The sequence below is a fragment of the Dermacentor albipictus genome, chromosome 5, assembly GCF_038994185.2.
Source record: "Dermacentor albipictus isolate Rhodes 1998 colony chromosome 5, USDA_Dalb.pri_finalv2, whole genome shotgun sequence".
In the NCBI taxonomy this organism is placed as follows: Eukaryota; Metazoa; Arthropoda; class Arachnida; order Ixodida; family Ixodidae; genus Dermacentor; species Dermacentor albipictus.
The window spans coordinates 150,562,698-150,583,803 of record NC_091825.1 but is presented as its reverse complement, the minus strand read 5'-3'; the positions used below and the strand labels follow the sequence as shown (position 1 = coordinate 150,583,803).

At 41.1% G+C, this 21,106-nt stretch overlaps 1 protein-coding gene across 1 annotated transcript in view; it reads right to left on the bottom strand.

Annotated features, from left to right (window-relative positions):
- The window catches only part of LOC135915285 (uncharacterized), a 297,520-nt gene that overhangs the window by 82,525 nt on the left and 193,889 nt on the right, over positions 1–21,106 (bottom strand). The window contains exons 133-143 of the mRNA XM_070539179.1: positions 19,913–20,041; positions 19,070–19,290; positions 17,817–17,920; positions 16,531–16,642; positions 16,156–16,281; positions 15,136–15,237; positions 9,557–9,692; positions 4,493–4,507; positions 4,344–4,403; positions 4,069–4,104; positions 2,586–2,624 (exon numbers count right to left, since the gene is read on the bottom strand). Of these exons, the coding sequence (XP_070395280.1) occupies positions 2,586–2,624; positions 4,069–4,104; positions 4,344–4,403; positions 4,493–4,507; positions 9,557–9,692; positions 15,136–15,237; positions 16,156–16,281; positions 16,531–16,642; positions 17,817–17,920; positions 19,070–19,290; positions 19,913–20,041 (1,080 nt within the window). The remainder of the gene's footprint in view (positions 1–2,585; positions 2,625–4,068; positions 4,105–4,343; positions 4,404–4,492; positions 4,508–9,556; positions 9,693–15,135; positions 15,238–16,155; positions 16,282–16,530; positions 16,643–17,816; positions 17,921–19,069; positions 19,291–19,912; positions 20,042–21,106) is intronic.

Here is a 21,106-nt window from a genome sequence, read left to right as displayed (position 1 = left end):
TAATAACTGTAGATATGCTCTTCCGGTTTTTTACAACTTTACTTTATCAACTTCGCTAATACACTCTCTATTATATACGCTTTATAACACAAACTAATGTAACATAGCTGTCCAATCATTTGGTCTACAGCCAATGAGCCGAAATTCAACTCTCAATATGACCAGGAAACTAAGTCATCAATAAAGAAGGAAGTGACAGAATTAACAAATGAAAAAAAAAATGCTTTCATACAACAGCACTGCCAATTGTGAATGCTAGCGCATGTCAAACAAAAATTTGTTGCACACTCCTTGTCACATACAGTGCCAACATATCCATAATGGTGAGGCAATGAGCTGGACAGTGAAGTATAATGCTGCTAATCTGTATGACAGGTTTAAAACTGGTTTGGGCATGTTGAATAAGAGGATCTAAATCATTGCAGTTAATGTGGCACCCAGACGAAAGCAGTGAACTACTTGTTACAATAAACTTACGGCATGCATACATTGGTGCAAAAAGGACATGCCAATTATGCCATGGTTAGTAAGGACAGAAGTTACCAAGGACCAAAAAAGTGTGTAGGGCACTGACAGGATGTTAAAGCTCTAATGCAGGCTCTGACCTCCACGAAGGCCTTCATCATGGGGAGTGCACGTGCCAGGTGGAAGGGGAACATTCAGGAGGAAATTTTAGCTTGAGGCCAACTCTGACTTCTCTGTTCAAATACATGTAAAATGCAGAACTGCCTTTATGAGACAACCGTTGGACTGACTTGAATGAATATTGTTGCATTTGAGAGAGAAGGTTAAATTCTAGAGGCTCTAGGAAGCAGAATTTTTAATTTAGGTCTGTAATTTTTTTTACAGATTCCTAAATATCTTACCTATCAGAATAACTTCTTAACTATCAGTATAAACTCATATGGGAGGAAGTTGAAAGCTAGTACAATCTATGATGCATTTCCAATTTCAGCTGCACTAGTAACAGTGGTTGGTCCCAAGGTGTAGATTAGATTTACACTATGCTTTGACAATGGCGATGGAGTGATTTCACATCACGATTAACAGGCATTCTGACCGCTTCCTTTCTGTTCATGTATCAATTCCTGCTGATGGTACAAAAGTGATTAGGTGAGATGAGGAGGAAGAAAACAGTTAAATGATGCCTCTAGCCCAAGTCGACCTTGTTGGTGGAGGTGCTGGTTCCTGGTGGTGAAATGGCAACGAGTGCTATCGTCATATGAATGGTGGGATGTTGGTTGGCACACATCATAATACATGGCGTGAGGTTAGGGGTTTGGGAACATTCTCAGAACATGCACACTGTGTTAAGTTGCTGCCTGCAGTCGTGACATATAAGAAAAGGTTGCTTTACAGCACTCTGATTAGCCCATCACCCCAAAAGCAACATACCGTAACAAGAAACAAAGGCTGCAGAAAACAATAATTATGTATCTTTTAAAATTTGTGTGGAGGACCTTTTTGTGAACAGTAGAGTGAAAGTATGAATTTCTTAAGGGGGTACACTGCTCTTTGGAACCAAAAATTGGTTCAAATATTTTCGCATACCTTTGCTCTAGGTTGGTGTAGAGCATTTATTTGTGCTTGATCAGACCCCGGTATCATCCTTGACTGATTTAGCTTTTGCCATAATCACCATCAACAGGTCGCAAAATGTTCTTGCTTGTTTTCTCAAAACAGTATTTCTGATAATGTCAAAGTTTTGGAGTGATGATATACCAGCTTCTACTTATACTACTGCAAATATGCTTTTTTTTTCTTATTTTGTCAGAAAGGTAAACTAATACAGAGTGTAGAGGGACTTATCATATGAACAAATATTATTATAAAAAATTTTGAAAAAGAGATAATTTTTTCCATGTGTTACTATAGCTTCTCTATTTTAAAATTTCGAAATGCTATAACTTTGGCTCATATCAGTTCAGAGCATTCATTCTTGTAGCCTAGCAAACTCTGATCATTCAACATTATTTAAATATGCCAGACTCCTTCATAAAAACCAGCATTTCACAGAGAGCTCACTTCCAAACTAGTGCCCCACACACACAAAAAGAAAACAAAACAGATGTCTTAATATTTTAAAACTACTTGTAGCACAGAAAGATCAAGTGCGTATATATGTCAAGTATGTCAGAACACAAAAGTAATGCAAGTTTGATAAGAATCCACCCATAAATAATAAAAAAAATGTTTGTAAGTGAAGTGCCCTTAAGGCAATTGTAGACGAAGACAATTTCTTTTTTCACATAAAATGAAAAATGTGGAGCACCAGCTGGTGTTTCAGGAGTCTGCCACCAAGATGGAGTTCCCGAAAGAGCATGCATTAGAAGTTAATCCCAGAAATTGTGAAGTTTGCAAATGTTCAAATTTGCAGGCACAGCAATGAAAGTTATACCAAGAGCTGACAAACTTGTCACACAAATATTCTACTGCCTGTCAAACATTTTTACAAAAGAAACGCCACAGAAACCCTCATGCAATTGATATAGAGCCTCAAAAGAAGCACTAGAAGAACTAGAGAACTAAGTTTAATCAACTAGCATGTTGGCACCTTATTGTATCACCAAGAAAGTATGATTTACCAGTAGTATCCTGGCCTGTTTGATGCCCTTGCGAACTCCCTGAAAGAATCAGAATTGTAAAATACAATTTAAAACTGGATCTGAATCACCAGCTTACACACGCAATCAGCAACCTATGCAAAAACGTTTGCACAGACCATACTGCAATGCTCTGATGCCTCAAATGAATCATTCAAAGGCAAATATAAAAATTGTAGTAGATTGTTTAGGTCATCACACTGTTAAAAAACATAGAAAACAAGTCCACTGGTCGAAACGTTGGCTCATGCTTTTACCTTGTTCTCGTTTTGCTCATCATCTTGAATTTACATCTCCCACCTTCCCCCATGTTTAAAATATTGCAACATTTGTTTTATGCTAACATATGGCTAGTTTGCAAAGAAAATTCGGACTGAAGTGACCACCCCATTCTAATGCAATTCAAGCTTCCTGCTTCATACAATGTTGTATAGATGGAATCCTAAGAAGCATCAATGATTTTGGAGGTCTGGGGCTCTGCGAGGTGCTAGCAACTCCTTTAGGTCACAGGGAGATGCATAGACAGCTCACTCTCACAAATAATGCCAATTGAATGATGTTGGCAAAACTGCTTTTTCTTTCATGTTGAAATGAAATGCAATCGAGTTTTTCATTGTGTTTGATTAGCAGCATTTTACAAAATGTAGTTCGACCATAATATGTCACAAGAGCTGTTGGTGTTTTTTCACAGTGGCAGCATCATTTTTTTGTAACGTTTAACATGGTATTTTCCTTTATGAAATCTATCAGCAAATATAATGCTTTAGACATCCTTGAGCATCAATTTGCCACTTGAGCTTAATGTTTGCAATGGTTGCCTTCACTGTTACTTTAGCTTAAGACCATTGTAATTAATTGAAACCAATAAAGAACAATCATGTGTTTAAACACAAAGCAGTTGGACCAATTAAGGTTCATCAAATAAGCTTTCTCTTCTTACTGCACCATCTTACTCTTCTTACTCTGTGTGGTTAGAATGCACCATTTCTTTATGCCCTGTAGTAAAATACTTAATAAGCTGAGCATAGTGCTCCATATCTGTAACCACCTTTTTTACCACAACAACCACATGGCTGTTGTCCGAGTACTTTTTGTAAGCAAAATCAAGCAATTGTTTGAGAGGAAAACAGCAAGATGAAACCGGTGTAAGTGCAATGTATGTGTAAAAAATGTAGATATCTGTAGGTGAACATTGTCAGTGGTATCTATGATAGACAGAAACTGCCACGTCCTTAGTGGCTAGTGTGTGAGTGAATAAAATGTATATTCATGGAATGCCTACGTCAATGTTTCAAATGCCTGCAGTGATTAAACTGTACATGCACTGATTTAAATAAAGAAGTGCATGATGATTTGCCACTAATCTCATTAGAGTGTGTAACATCTTCAATCTCTGAAAGAGAACAGATGTGAAATAATTACAGAGCATAAATTCCATTCACTATGAGTACTATTTTATACTTACCAGTGTGACCAGCTGTCTCTCCTGTTTCAGTGCTTTCTGCAAATAAAAAAAAAGTTCTAGTAGCATGACCAATGTGTGCAGATGTGCAAAAAAAAAAAAAAAAACTGAGATATATCTATGTGCTAGTAAAAGTGTGCGCACATGCTTTAGACACATGAAAACATAAATTAGATGAGGACCCTACTAGCTAGTGGTTGCGAGTACTGCTTATGTTCTCAAGGAACAGACACAGAGTTTAAATTTCATTTTGTTAAGGGCATTATAAAAGAGTTTACCAGTAATGTGCTCAGTGTGCGTGATTTCTTCCCCTTCCGGAGGTGCCATTTCTTCACTTTCTATAAGTTGGAGAAAAAAAAGAGATCATAATATGTATAATGAGCACTCCGTTATTATGTAAATATGTAATGCTTCTTTTTATGCTTACTTGTTTCCCTTGTTTCTGCAAACATAAAAACAACTCATTATGTAACAGTGATAACAAAGAACTGGCACAGGTGCATAGCATGTACTCAGAGCTACAGATATGCAATGACTAATACTGTTCTGAATTTTACTTTACTTTAGTATTACTTATACACTTTTACGCACCACACGCTGTAAAACAGATAGGTGAAGGTGCTTACTTCAATAGGTTTGGTGGCAATAGCTGTGAATGTGGCATGCGACTACCCAAGCAGGGATTTGCTGGTATCGAAATAAGAAACTGTACGTGCCGTTGTTTTCATGTAAGACGGGCGGCAATATACCGTTCTCAATTGCGCACACGCACCTCACACCTTTTCTTGTTCACATGGGATCTAGCACCCAGAAAACGTATACGCTCACAGTCTGCAGACGGGAACAGTGGCGTGCTTTGGTTATCGCCTAAAAGTGTGCGCTACTCTTCCAATGGCAACACGCACTGTGAAGCAGATAGGCGAAGATGCTTATCGCAATAGGATTGGTGGTGATAGCTGTGAATGCTGTGTGCGACAACTCTGGAGAAGATTTGCTGGTACTGAAATGAGAAACTGAGTGCACGCCGGCGTTTCCATGTGAGACGGGTAGGCGAGTATTGCGGTGAAGCTGCTACAACAGGAAGCTATATGCCGTTCTCGATCGCGCGTGCCTCACACATTTTCTTGTTTACATGGGATCTAACATCCGAAAAATGTATTATACGATTGCAGTTTGGCGATGCACTGAATGTAGGTGCCGAAAAATTGTGTTTTCCGGGAATGTATGAACCGGTAAAAAACGAGCATAACTCTATTGGGTCATTTTTTGTGTTCTCGATTGCGAACGTTGGTGCCGGGAAAACCTACATAACGGGAACGCATCAACAAGGTTCTACTGTAATGAGAGCTGTCTGTACAGTCTAAACAAAGCCATAGGTGGCTTGGGGTGAAGCCAACTTCCAGATTCCTGCCTGGTTTTGCTGCTCTATTACTGAAAAATTGTCTGTAAAATATCTTTTCATTGATTATGCTGATTCTTGGTGCATTTTGCATATCCAGATGAAAAATTACTATTTTTTTGTGTATTTATGTCTTATCTTTTTAAAGGGTTGAAGCCCTGCACTGCCTTCTGATTCACTGTCACTTTCATCAGATGACGCATTGTTGAAGAGGTCCACCCAGAGGTACTCATCTGTGGCATCCACAGCATTCAATATACTGAAGTTTGCTTAAAAAAAAAGGCCAATCTTGGAAAAGCTGCAGGGCTGGTAACTGTCTAATTTTCTGATCAGCAGCATTTAAACACCATCTAAGGTATGTGTGTGCCTGGTAATTAGTAGATATGACACATGATCATGTTGCCTCTGAGATTCAAAAGGATAGACAGTTGGGCCAGTTGGTACGGTAACATGATTTTGGCTTCTAGCGCGAAGTGAAACAGGGACACAGAAAGGAGCACACACCCCCTGATATGTTTAACTGATGCTGTTTGCCTTGTCATGTTCTTGTGCTACGGTTTTTGCAATCATCTATATATGTTCTTCGTTTTAATAAAAATTTGGTTGAGAGTTAGCGCTCGTCCTGTCTGCTCCTTTCGGTGTCCCTGTTTCATTTCGCGCTAGAAGCCAAAATCATGCCTCTGAGACTCTTTAGTGCACCGGTGGGTAACGCCCAACTTTGGATGTGATGTTTGAGAAGCGTAAGCAGCCAAATCTTTCTCAATTTCCAGGAGGGCTCTTGCGATCCCAGAAACTTCATCCCTTCCTCTTGGCAAAGGGGAAATGAGACAAGGATCGGCATGGTCACTGGCATGATATGCAGTATGCCAGTCTTGGCAAATGTTTTGGCAAGGTGGGCATGGGCATTTGTGGGTTCGATTTTCCCTTTCCATCACAGACACTGATGATGATGGTGATAAGTGCCTTGCTTTGGACCACCCTTTAAAACAGAAACCATGACTAAATGCACGGAATAGAAGTAGAAGAATAGTACCAGAATATAACACAAAACAAAACTTATGCATGTCAAATTCAGGACAAATACCTTGTATTATAAACCTCATAGCTTTTATGGTAAACCCTTGTGCACAAAACATGAAGACGACCCAATATTGCAACACAAAACACATTTTACTGTGAGGCAGAGAGGTGATAAAACACAGTGTAGATGTAATAAATGTTTCAATAAGGGGCACATATGATATGCTTACATTGATTGGATTGTGTGCATCAACACCCTATCAACTATTTAAACCAGTCAAGTGGTCAGAGTGTATCATTTCACCATTCTGTGCAGGTAAAAAATGTCAAATAATTACACACAGCACACTGCTCCATTTTTTATATCATAAGAAGCCAACGAACACTGGCACCAAGGGCAACATAGGGGAAATTACGTGTGCTTAATAAATAAAATAAAGAAACGGTAAATTAATGGAAATTGAAGTGGATGAAAAAACAACCTGCCAACTTTCATTTGCCAACAATTGCCAACAACTTTCATTTGGAACAAGCAGCGAGGATGCCATGTCCATGTGATGTCGTGGGAAGCCCTCGTTGCTTTCCCGCTCCGCAGAGCTGGTGTCGAGGCCGCCGTCGTAGTACACAACGACGCCGGCAGCGCGAGCCCTCAGCAGCAGGTCGCGCTCATCAGTGCTCAAATCGCTGAAGTTGAGCCCACCATCGCGAGCCAATCTGTCGGTGTCAGGGTCCATTGCGACGAGCGTCGAAGTTTGCGTCATAGAATGAAGTACCAGCTTATGGGCGTCTTGCGCTGGAGTTTGAGGTATAGTAGCGGCGCCTGGTGGCGGTGCGGGAAACGACATCTGGGTCGCACCAGCTTGGGTCGTATTGAGCCCTGGCTGTGGAGAAGCATGTTTCTAGGCCGAGTTTTGCGTCGATTCGCACTTTTTTCTGCCCTGTTGCGAGTAGCAAAAAGGCTCGTCACTTCTCACAGACCACGCCGACCACGCTGCGAGCTCGCCGCAGCCTATAGTTTAACGAAAATGGACTCTCTGTGTGCCGTGGGACGTAATGCTGGGAGCAGAAGGAATCGGTGATGCCGATCCGGAGAGACCTAGCGCAGTCTCAAAAAGGCGTCACCGTCATTACTTCTGCGTTGTGGGCTGCCATGAACAAGAAGGCCTGAATCCCAACATCAGATTCTACCGTTTTCTTTCAAGGCTTCACGAAGCGGAGCGTTGGGCGCGCTGCATAGCTGCAGTTCGTCACGCTGAGTAAGCGAAACTTCGTGCCATGCTGACTGCTTTGCCTGTCTTGAAGCTTGCTTGATTATCTGCGTTTGAAATTTCGGTCTTTTGCACCTACAGTCCCGACAACAGACCGACATAGCCGCAGGCATGGCTGGTAATTCACGATTCGAGACCTGGCCACAGCGACAATTAACGATTCGACCGATGCGAAGTGGTGAAGTGAAGTGATGACAATTCACTACTCCACTACGAGCAGCACAGGTTAAGAGAGTTAAATGCGCTCATCCTTGATCTCAAGCCAGCACGTTGAGGCAGCGCAGCAAGGCAGTATTGATTGCAGCACATCGATGTTCGAGCGCTGTCATTAAAAGCTACATCAAGCGAGCAGCGCACAAGCTCGTGCTACAGCGCGATTCACACGCACATGCGAGCTCATATCCATTGGATCAGTTTAGCAGCATGCAGTCAACAAAGATTGCAGGAGGCCCGCCGTTTGGCGGCATGTCGAAAGACCGCTGCCGTCGCAGCGCGTACGATCGTGCGCTCGAGCAGTTCGTACATCGCGGCGCGTACCGTCGTGTGCTCGAGCAGTTCCGTACACATGATGTCTGCTTATCGCTGCTGTGGATTCATTTATAGCACGCAGTTCCTCGCGTTTGTGCGCCTGAATCTAGCAGTTAGCGTGCAAACCTTACCTGTAGTTCCACTTCATACGCGACTCGCTTCACTTGCGATTGACACCGTGCTAAAACTTCGCCACCTAATTCTTGAACGCCGTACACGTATTCGGCACTGCATAATTTCTTGCTTTTACGCAGCGTGCCACCCCTGAAAAAATCTTCGGCGCCCGATATACGCAGCAGGCCGTGCTACAACACAAACAAAAGTGGCGGGTCCATATTGTAAACGTGCTTTCCGAAGCAGACGACCGAGCTTGGTACGACCCATTTTAGGATAGAGGGCGCTTTTTAGCACCTTTCTCGCAGCGCCCCCTGGGCAATGCAAGAGCCCCATGGTCGCGCGTTTCTCCTTCCGCTAGCCACCATACACCCGCTTTCGCTCTGCTGTCGGCTCTGTCTTGGCTCTGTTTCTGGCCGCGCATTTGTGTTTTGCACAGAAAAGCTTTAGCGCCGTCTGCGGACACCGTTCTACTCACCGATGGCGCAACCTCACTATGAGACCATGATGTCAGTACTCCTCGATCAGAGGGCGGGCGATTTGAACTGCGCTAGAGGTACCCGGACGCTTCAGAAGGCATTTTCTCTTAAAATAAGTCTCTCCTTGGCATGAAACAAGCGTTTCAAGGTTTCTGGGATGGTATTTCAACAGTCCACGTTGACTTAATAGTAACCTTTAGTGTCCCTTTAATCAGGAACCAAAGTTTTGACACATAAAACCCCATATTTTATTTTAGTTTAGTTTTAACATCAAATAGCCCAAGTCGTAGTTGTGAACTATAACGGTTTCAAATGCAACATTTTTCCTCCCCTGTGAAATCCAACTTTAAACCGGCAGGATCAAGAGCTGACTTTAGCAGCCATATAATGCAGCATATTTTTTTGTATCTTTCCTAATACAATGAACCAACTTGCCCAACAACGCATTCTGCTAAACTACATATATTGTAGATGCACGTGTCATGCAATACAGACGTAACATGCAAATCACTTACATGAAGTGTCCCCCACTTATCGCTGTTCTAGAACCCCAATGCATACACTTTAGAGTATCACTCATGTGAAGGCAATACCCAAGAATTACCTAACAGTGCAACAAGATGATCGGCCAAAGTAATATAATTACACCTTGCAGCACCGCGTATAGGTGTTTCTTCACCTACCGGTAATCTCTTGTTGAATGTCCTGCAACCGAGGAAAGGCAACAGCTCCAGAGGCACAGGAGCCATTGGTGTCCTCCAAGTCGAGATCGAAGACAGCCGCACACATCACCTTCACCTTGGAAGACACCCTCAAGATCTGCACATTAAAGCAGCACCCATAGCTACATTGTAAAGTGCCACCTTTCGAGTTTATGGCTACGTGTGTGATCCTTTACATTTTTACATAAGAGCTAGCTTGATTGCAGTTGCATTCATGAAAATTTCTTTCTAAGACCATAGCAGCATTTCAGTCAAAGTGGCCTATGCGGGATATTCAACAGGTACTGCACAATTTATAGCAGTCTGCAATTCAATATGAAGAGATATTCCACAAGACAGACATAAGTATAAGTTAAACATAGATATAATGAAGTTGGAAAAATCAGCAATTTGCTTTGTTATATTGGAATTTCGTTACATGAAAATTTCTCATTTGAAGTAAATAAGTACATTCACAGCTTGATTTTTCTTACACAGAAGGGGTTAAAAAATTTTCCTAATTATTGGGCAGTCGGAAAAAGCAACTTTGAATGACAAGAACATTCGTTTTGTTGAATATCACAGACAGCGACGAAAGATGCGGTTTCATGCTGTGTCGACGATATCTTCACAATGGCCGCACAAAGTGAAGGCGGCCACGCTTTCATGTCCATTTCACTCCCATGCCTGTTAGTGTCCCCCACAGTGGGACGACGCTATCACGAAAAGCATCGGCAGCGAAGATCGTATGCTTCGTGTGGATCTCTGTACAACGTGCTTCCGAAACTCAAGATAACACAACCTCCAGTACTAACCACATGGGAAGACAGCACACAAGATACCACACCATTTCAGTACACCCACTCTTTGCGCACACAGAACATTACTTGTAAAACAGGGCAAATGGGCTGTGTATGTGCTCAGCCATCCTGAAGCCATGCTAGGAAACAAGACACGAGCCAACCTGCCATCCTCTTCTTCCCCCTCACATGTGGTTGATTGCATTACCACGAGCATGCTCCCATCCCGCATTTTCCCTAGCTCGCGTGGGAAGGCGGCGCTCATCATCAAACTACCATCCTTCTTGGTTCGCCCTCGCATGCTTTCACTCGCACCCATAGTACATAGCACACAGGGCACGATTGGATTTATTGCACTTGAACTTCATATGACACATGATGTACTTGGCTTTGGTGAATAATGCTCTTGTTCACAAGCCATGCAATTTGAGAACTGTGTTCAGAAGCAGCTGCTTGTATAATTCAACCACTTGAGCATCTTCCCAAGCAACCCTAGCCGACTGCCGATGCCTGGCTGATTGTTGAGAAATAGTCAGAAGCCTTCTTTACTGGCCACCTGACTTCCAAAAACAGTCAGACCGATGTTTACTTCCAGCTACATGGGCACGTGGCTGGCCGCACAGGCTGTGCCTCCGTCAGAGCACACAACTGAACACCGAGCGCCCCAAAGGCTCATCGGTTCGACAAGCCAGTAATGCATCAGCCTGGCTTTAGTTGCCGACTAAACTTTGGCTCCACATATTTTTTTTGTTCGATTGATATATTTGCAGATTCGTATGTTTAAGAAGCTGCGTAGATGCAGTTTTCTCTTACAGAAGCTGTCAAATTTCTTATCACGGGTCACAAGAAAAGCGAGCATAATAAAGTAATGTGGTGAGAAAAGTCTTCACCAGTGGTTCAGGCAGGAATTGAACTCTGGACCATTTTACTTTGAAACTGATCCTTTAGGCCACACATTCACACGTGCCAGTACGTGCGTTCTGACAGGCTGCACAGTGCTTTGAAGAAGTGAGAAACACAAATTATTTTTTTGGTTTTTGCATAACAAATGTGGACCGACCAGTATATGATGACGGAATTTAGACCAGCTATACAAAAGCGATGATGACAGTTCGTCACACAGGGGAAAACAGCAGCCATAATATACAGCTGTTAGTGACAGTTCATTTAGCAGTTAGATCAACTTCTGGCTAAAGGATGGTTCTGTGTTTTGTTTTGTACCGATCAAACTGTAGTAATTAGAGGAAATTATGAAGCCAGAATCAATACTATTCTCGCTATATATGTGGATGTGCATGCAACGACCACTATTATGAGAGCGACAGTATGTGAAGACCAGTGTGGAAGTCAGAGGAAGACATATCGCGGAGGTATTACATTTCCTTTACAAAAAATAACAAGATTTCAATACTTTGAAGATTGATATTTTTGCAACACTGCTACATCGTTCATTATTGCTTTCTTTTTTTTCTAGGCATACTATGGAGAAAATAACTATTTAGCGGGAAACAAAATTTAATCAAGTGGATATTGTGTTAGACAGTTCTCATAATAGTCATCTGCACTGCAGAAAGAGTCAAGCAAAATTGTTCATGAACGACGTTTTAATTGTAAACGACCCTGTCACATCACAACAAAAATCATCAAATGATATCAGCGCAGGCGACTCGTGGACTGTACAGTTCTAGGATAACATTTCGATTGGATGTTTTCACTGGAGAGCGTGAAAGATGTGATTATACAAAACCGAATGGTGAAGAGATGTCAAAATCTGCAACTTTCATAGCTATTGTGAATTCGTCTAAGAATAATTAAGGCTGCATGTCCATCTGTGTCAATCATACAAATGGAGTATTTCTGCTGCCGACATGTATTTGATTGGGAAGAACAACAGTTAGATAAAATTCTTCGAACTTTTTCTTAATGTAATGACATTCAACAATCAAGCAGTTGAGAATTGAAAAAATTTATGGGACATCATGAGTGTTTTTTAATGCACAGTTTTCTGTGAGGCATATCTACCATTTTCATACAAACCTCCCTGGAAGGCATACTGACTGTGCGTGCATGCACGCACATATAGAAGTTCGTGCACATATTATAGACGTGATGCTTTGACGATGAATATTTATTAAAATTGAAATTATTTATTTTTGCCTTGTAAAGGTACAGACAGCGGAGGTGCAGAAAAAGCTGTCAGATACAGATTGACAAAGCCACAGCCCCCTTTCGCTTGGCAGCGGCTTCAATGCAAGGCTTTTAAACTAAAGGTAAGTGCACAGTGTAATAACAGTTATACAATAAGTACAAAAACGAAAACAGGCTTATACAACATAAAGAAAACCTACATGGTAACATACATATAGCACCCAAAATACTGTTTGGCGCATTGAAGAGGTCGAAGTTATTACTGTATATACACAAGGTATATACATCTTCATACATCTGCCAATCCTCGCAAAATCTAGAATGCAGATTTTCATTACATACACGCTCGCATGCACATACACCCACCAAAAATGAAACAGTGGTGCGCTCATAGGCAGTACCTGAAAAAAAAGAAAAAGAAAAGAACAAAAGAAAAGCGTGGGGAACCATGTCCGTTTTGCACTGTCGCATCTGCCTCTCCCAGAAGGAATGAAAAGGTTCTTGGAAGGCAGGGACAGATGATTCGCTCCGTCAGCATCAGCTCCCACCTGTGAGGATGGGGCAAGGAAGGGAAGCGGGGCTTTGCTATTCGTCAGGCGCAACGCTGCCTGTTCACGGGGGCGCAGGCAGGGCGGCAGGAGCGCAAGTTCCCACCAAATGCGAGCTCTGGATGCTAGCTCGTTTCACGTCTTAACAGCTTGGTAGACTAGTTGGTGGATTTCTGTTATCATGGACTGCACATATAAACGCAAACTACACAAAGTAGCATGGACAAGAAGAGCGCAAGCCCCTTCCATGCAGTGGAGCAGCCGTGTCTCGCCATTCGGGATATGTGTACTCGTAAGAGGTATTTTAATTTTACGTTGTGTAGCACATGACCACCTTTGTCAAGTGAACAAAACCCGCTTTGTAATGTGCAAATGGTTTTTCAACGTATGGTAAGCTCCTTGTTCTTGTGTTGTTCTTTTTTTTCTGACAGAAAAAAAAAAGAAGAGCTTTATACGAGAATGGATCAAGCCTTCTAGAGTTGAGACAAGGAAATGTGAGGCGTACTTTCATGTATATACGTTTATTATTTTTTTTTTCGTCTATAAGCATGACACATTTTCCTTTATTTTTCTCTAGGAAACACTGGAACGACACTGCTTAAACTGAAGCATAGTGTGCGAATGATCTGCTATGCCCGGAACTGTTATGACCATTTGGGAAGAAATCAGGTAAGACGCTTGCCTAGTTGTCATTGCTGGAAAAGTCATAATTATTTCAAAGTTGCTTTTGTTCCCACAGATGAAAAAGACAAACTGTCAATACCCAGTACTGTACGATATACATCTGGTGCATTGTCAGTAAGAATGGATTGTGTGTGGCACTTTCCACTAGTGGATTGGAACATCAGACAAAAAGACACGTACATGAAACACTACAGACAACTGATATGCAAGTTGTCCTTCAATTGTTCTGTTGTCGTGTTTTCGTAGTTTACACGAAATACTTGTCACCACAGTCTTGATGTGATGTAAACTTTTGTACTTATCCCGGGGCAGTCTGTGTGCTATTTTGTTTGTGCAACCATGTGTTCTCGTATTCATTTATCACGCTGCCTGGATGTACGTTTTTTCTTTTTCAATGACACTCTGCGCAAATCAGTAAATCGATCCTTCCTGTCCTCAAGTTTGCTTTGGCGGTTCCAAAGCGTGAATCACATCGTGCACATTGTGAATCGTGCACTTCAATGATTTGAACAAAAACGCTAAATATACAGCAGAAATACAGTCAGTGAAGAAAACAATACAATTGATAATACATTGAAAATTTAAAGATAAACAGTATTAAAAAAATCAGAGCAGGGAGATATTTATTAGGATGTGTTACTGTAGGAAACAGTGGTCGTCTGAGGCCGCGTAGTGCATTCTCAGTTTTTTGCAGAATTCTTTGCGTTTGGTATATGCTACTATGTGTTCTGGGAGGGAATTACAAAACACTATTCCATTAAGAAAGAAAGATGAGCTCATATATGCCGTGTGGCCATTTACCCTCATTACAGCATTGGTACGGCCGAGTCGAAAGGACACATGCCACCATCTTTATAGCATTTTGTCGTTCGATCAACATAATTTCTTCTTTGTCATTCCGTCATCGTCACTGCGCCGACATCATACAGTCGTCATCACGCTGCCACGCTCATGGGCAGCCTTTGCAAGCAAGTGCCATAGGCCAAGCGGGACAATGTTGGAGTTTGTTGCATATAGCCAGAGCCTCGGAATGAACGCTGCACATGTTAAATAAATGAGACTACAGAAACTGAGTGTGCCACTACATTTCTCAAATGCTAATCACATTACCATTGACAGTCACCCTGAGATGAGTTCTCCATAACTTTTCTGTATCACATCACTATGCCTTAAGAACCAAACTCAGTAAAATTGTTAAGCCAAGCTGTAGTAGAACCCCGGTGTATCCCAAGTAGAGCCTACAATAGGATGCCTCTAAGCATTGCATCAGGTTTGCCTCACTCAACAGTAGTGCTTCCAGCCCCTCAGTTTATTTTCTTTTGTACCAACACAGAGTGGCCTAATTCAGTAGAAAGGCCAACGAAAAAGACAACATACATACCCTATCTTTGATGGACGCAGGAGTCTCAAACATGAACACATTTCCTTCACTGGAGAGACTGCCAAAGCTGCCTTGGTCTGACACTTGAGCTTTATTACACACCTGTAATTGTCAGAAATAAAGCATCCAAGGTCTTTCGCACACTCTGAATAAAGCATCATTATCATTATTATAATTATTATCTTAATCATGTTACCATGGTCAGCAACAGTATCAATCAAAACACCATAGTTGGATTAATGCCTTTAGTTAACCACAGATCTCCTTAATCACTACTTTTTTCAACATGGACAAGTGTTTTTTCATAAACCTGGCAATTTGTTTTGTAAAGAGGCAACAGAGGGACCAAATGAGTGACAAAAATAAAGAGACACTAAAGATTATTTCATACTTCTCTTACTTGCTCTCAAATATTTGAATCTGAATTCCATAAACTATGTTTTATGAATTCTATGCCCATCTTTTCAGTGTGTGGGATTAAAACTGGTGCATGTACTTTCAAGGCGTATGGTAACATATTAATATCAACTGATAGAGAAAAGAAGGTGCTGGTAATAATTGTAACAGTAGATGCTACCAAAAGCAAACGGTGCCTTCGGTTTAGACTTTCCTCATTACATTAGCATAGCAAGCTCGAGCTAACCAAAATAGAGGTGGACGAGGAGACACCTGCAAATGAAGCACATGGCTCCTTGCCTGAGCAAAGGCTCTCCTGACATCTCTCCTGTGCCAGTTGACACACGCTTTAAGTGACACTTAAACTTCCCAAATAACAGGAGAAAAATAAAGCATAGCGCACATGAATGTTACTCACTACTGACATCACAATGAGTAACTTACTGCAGAATGAGCAGTTATCAGCTGCTGTCACAATTAAACTGAACAAGAGAATACTTTTCTGCTACGTTCGAGAGCATAGAAACATACAGCACAAGAACTTGATGTGTCTTATATGCCACTGCAATCATTTCATGAAAACACAATAAAGTTTACTTCCGTTGTAGTGCTGTGGGAGTTCACCTGATTGTAGCTTGTCCATTCTTCTCGATGACAGGTAGTGTTGATCACACCATGAAACACTCTGACAGCCATGCTGAATGAGATGCACGGTGTAGTTGCGAAGCCGGAGCCAAGCTCAATCTTTTGCTGAAATGGTAGAAGACAGCTTGAAATAAAAAGCTAAAATGAATAAGTAAATAAATAAATAATGATACTAAAAAGTTTTTCAATTTTGTTCAACATTAATACTAGTAATGCCAAGGTTATAATGATTTGTGCTATAGTGTCCACTTGTGTCGTTCTACAGAAATCTCTCATTAATTTATTGCAATATGGTCTAACAGAGTGTAATCTTTTTCATTATCAAACAGCAGCTGTAGGAAAAAGAATTCGTACCATGACATTGCTGTCTTCATCTGTTTGGGGTCTTGATGGATAATTTACTTTGCAAGGTCCTTCGCAACAGCTTTTTCTGGGATGTGTGATGAACACCATGAATGTGCATTTCCTGCAACACAATATAAAACATACATTACACATGCTGAACTCTTGCACTAGTGAACACAATCCCTTGAAGATGTCTAACCACGACTGGGCTGGACTCCATGCGCATTCCACCTTACAGCCTTCGCAAAGGGCGTGTTTGCTACTGGTGACCACCGCTCCTCAGCAGTGCTGTCCACCAACCCCTATTCTGCCGCTCACTTCCTTCGTGCTCAGGCGCATTCATTTATGCTACATAATAAGTAGGGGTGTACAAATAGCAATTTTCGAAATCTAATCAAATACGAATCAAATAGTGCGAGGAGCAAATTGAATAGAATCGAATATAGAATATTGTTATAGTAACGAGCAGCCATTTTCATAATTTATGTAAAATGGTATTCACATTCTAGTATTTATAAGCTTAGCAACTTTCTCTCCTTAAATTGTGCAATATGAAACGTTTATAAAAATGCACGAATAGAGGATTAGGAACAATTACGCACTTTTTCGGCACATGCAAAACCTTTCGGAGTGCAAATGATCCCTGTAACGTAGCCAGTTGCACTATGTAACCTGTTGCCCTAGATAAGTTTACTAGTATTATGCACATGTTATGCCCATAGGGTTGAAAATTGTACTTCTGCTCTAATTTTATGTTTGATTACACACAATTGACATTTTAAAATATTCTAAAATTATCTGAAAAATATTGCGCACCTGCAAATGGTGACTATTTATTTCAAAGACGTAACCGAAAGGACACCATTTGATTCACTATTATAAAGTTTCAAATAGTTGCACGTCCCTAATAAGTAAGCCTCCTCTCAGTCACATGGCACCTTCACCCTCTCCCCACCCTGCTGCTCTTTTCCACCTCTCCTCATCCCCCATAATTCAGTTAGATAGCCTTCAATGAGCACATTATTATTTGCTTGCGCTATTTTTATTGATGTGTATCTTAGCTTAGATTATACTGATATATTTTTTTGCTCTGTAGGCCATTGAATTAGGGAGAGAAAAGGGTAAATCAAACAAGAAAACAAAAACGTCTCACTTAAAGAAATGTCAGAAAGATGAGTACCTACTTCAGGCTTTAGTATTGCATAAGAATGTTTGCATCTGAACTAGAGAAGGCTGACATCAACAATTACAGCTAAAATTTACTTACCATGTTGTGCCTTTTTACAGGTACTTACCCAGAAAGTGATTTCACCAGTGCAGCGCTGGCTTCCGTTCTGTAGTCTATGCCAACAAGAAGCATTTGCTGCAATTTGTGGGTTAAAATATGTTCCCATGTTTTCTGCAAGAAATCCAGGATAAGGGTAGGTTCACAGTGAAATGGAAATGCTTGTTATTGCTAAACCTTCTGTTGCATTGTAATCAAGCACAAGTGAGAACAAAGATCTATAATTGGAGCAAGAAGTAGCCATTGGCATCAATGACTGCCTTAACAGCATTTCAACAACACCTGTAACAGCATTTCAACAACATCTGCAGGTTTTTGCAGAGGTGCTGATTGGTGTTGTCCATGTGTACTGATCAGATTTAGTCATCACATCAATAACGGCAGCCTTCAATGAGCCCATGGATATTTGCTTGTACATAATATCTTTATTCATTTGTATGTTGAGTTTGATTATTGACGTTTTTTGCTCTCAAGGCTGTTGGATTATGGAGAGAGATGGGCAAATCAAACAAGAATTTGAATTAACAGTTGTAACATTAATTAACGATAGCTGTGTGGAAGATGGCACCTGCAGTATGCAAGAAAGCTGCTCGTTGGCCTGCCTCCCACCCAGCCATTATACGCAATTGTCCAGTGAGTTCAACTCAACAAGTTAGGTGTTATGAATTAGGAGTGGCAGCATCATTGAAATCTTTAACCAGCTTCTATGGGGCCCATAAGATGTGTATAGGAGAAACAGGGTGCCATGGCATGGCCCTTGTAGCTGACAATATCTTAAGAGTGTCACAGATGGTGGAAATGTTTTTGGAACCTTTAGAACCCTGATGGTTCCCCTTTCGATATAAGAATGTTGACCATGGTAGAGGAAAAAGGTGCCAAGCCCACAATGACTTATGCTATAACTACAACTTATACATAACTTATTTATATAACGCAACCCTCTTCTACTCGACCTTGCTGCTGACAGAGTCGTGTCCAAGATACATAATGAAAAGAATTCCACCAAATTGATTTATTTACTTGCAGATTGCAGCCCTTAAGGGATATCGCAGGAGTGGGATGGTACAAAAATGAAATAATGCTATGAAAGATAATAAAACACATGCGCCTAATACACAAGCTACTACAAGAAAGAAAATGCTACCAAGAAAGCTAGGATCTACTGATTATAAAAGCTTTATAAGATAATAAGATGGTAACAAAAAGGCATTAACAAATAAGTATACAATTATCAGTGCCCATTACTATTAACAGACAGCTTACCTTGATTATTGATTCAAACTTCACGTTGTCAGTTTTGTTTGGAATATTCATAAAGGCTAGACCATTTTGATGAGTTTCTTGGACCCATTTTGTGCTTGATGCCAAGAAACCGGCAAATGCATGGTCCACGTTAATATTGAAGAAACTGATGAGGTCTATTTCACTAAGGAAATGCATTCCACTCTTCAGTGCAAGGTTGGAAGCTGCATAAAATGCTGTACCTAAACAAAGATATGCAGCTCATGAGCAGGCCTGAGTAACGATAAGCTTAACTCAATATCAAATATGATATCTCAAACAACGTGCTTCAATTTGCCTCAGAATTTCATACCACATTTAAGTAAGATACCACATGATTAGTTGATGGCACAGATATACCTAAAATTGTCTGTTGATAAGAATGGTATGCCTAAATAGTAATGAATGAATATGCAAACCTGGTTAAATAGAATTAAATTCTGTCAATAACAACGTCTTTAAAGCTCTAACTCATGCTACACATATTTGGCTGTGGTCCTTTATGTATTAAAGCCTGAACAAGAAATAAAAGTTGCGTTGTTGCTCCTGGCATTAGCATAATTCAAACCACGAAGATGGGCTTCTTGCCACCGCATGTATATATAACGCAATGATCAACCAGTTTTTCCGGATATCAGCTGCTCAGTTCACGTTAGCCTGTGAGCATGATGAGTGTACATCAATCTGTTCTCACACCTGGTGAATTAAACAAACAACCAGAACAGCTCATGTCTAACTTTCAGGACATGCCAGAAATAGCACATCAACAAATATGAATGTCTTCAACAAAGCTACAAACATCTGTAAGAGAAGCAAGTGGCTTACCATCTCCAGCAACAAAAGTGTGTTCACTGCTGAGACGGTATAGTACACTAGAGTACACCAGATGAGTGCAGAGGCCTCCAGGCAACATCTTGATAAGTGGTGCCCTGTCCACCACACATATCAAGATACCTGCACAAGAAGCATGGTCCAGGTTTTGAGCAAGGATGCGTTGATGCTGATGGCAAATTCTGGAAGAAGCCCATTCAGGGATAAACACCTTATCAACCCCTATGTGTTTCGTGATCTTTTTATAGTATTGTGTGCTCCTAGCAATAATGTGTACAGTGCATTGGATAACATGCCAAGAGCAACACCGGACCATCTAGAGTAAGTGCAAATGTAGTGCACCTCTTCAGCATAAGGAGTAGACTCTAACAATGCATCTACTGATTAGTACAAAGCCCTAAAGAAGCTCAAATAGATTATGAAGCACATGCTATGTATAGGCATCAGAAACCAGAGCAAACAATGTACAACAGTTTTTGAAAAGTGTGAGTGTCTCTGGAATTGCTTCTCCCTGCTTTTGAAATCAATACACATCCTGGTTGGGTCATTAAATGTACCATAGTCTTATGCAGGGCCTCTTTCTTTCCCCATTTGTGTTGCAGATTTTATGAGCTCCATCTTCTTTTAGTGATTGTCCACGTTTAATGCTACAATTTCCTTTAGCCTTCATTCCTTTCAATGGAACATATTTTCCATTGATGGTATGAATCAGCATTATTTTGCAGGTTGAATGTAGTATATATACATGTCGTACATTCAGTTTTTCTTGGTAATACTGTTGTGAGGCAAAGACTGTCACTGGGCTGGTATTGAAAAATTTCTTTTATTCTTTCTCAATCAGCATGAATCGACCTATGCCAGAAGACTCCTAGGTTCCGTTTGAAATCCAAGGGTGATTTGAAGTCCAAGATTGCGCCTCATGAGCCGTTTACTGCGGGTACAAGGGAAAACATGCGAGGGTGAGTCAAGAAGGATGGCGGCTTGATGCGCCTTGTCTTTCCCTGCATCCATTGTTAGAAATGAAGTGATCGAGCATGCGCTACGAGGGGGGCATAGGTGAGCTTGTGCTAACATGGTCAAACATGCACTGGGGGCTCGTTCCAGCTCCTCTTAACTGCATGGTAAACGAGGGTACGCACTACTATGCTTACTCCAGTTCAATCTTGGCTTTCCGCATATCTTTCCCTG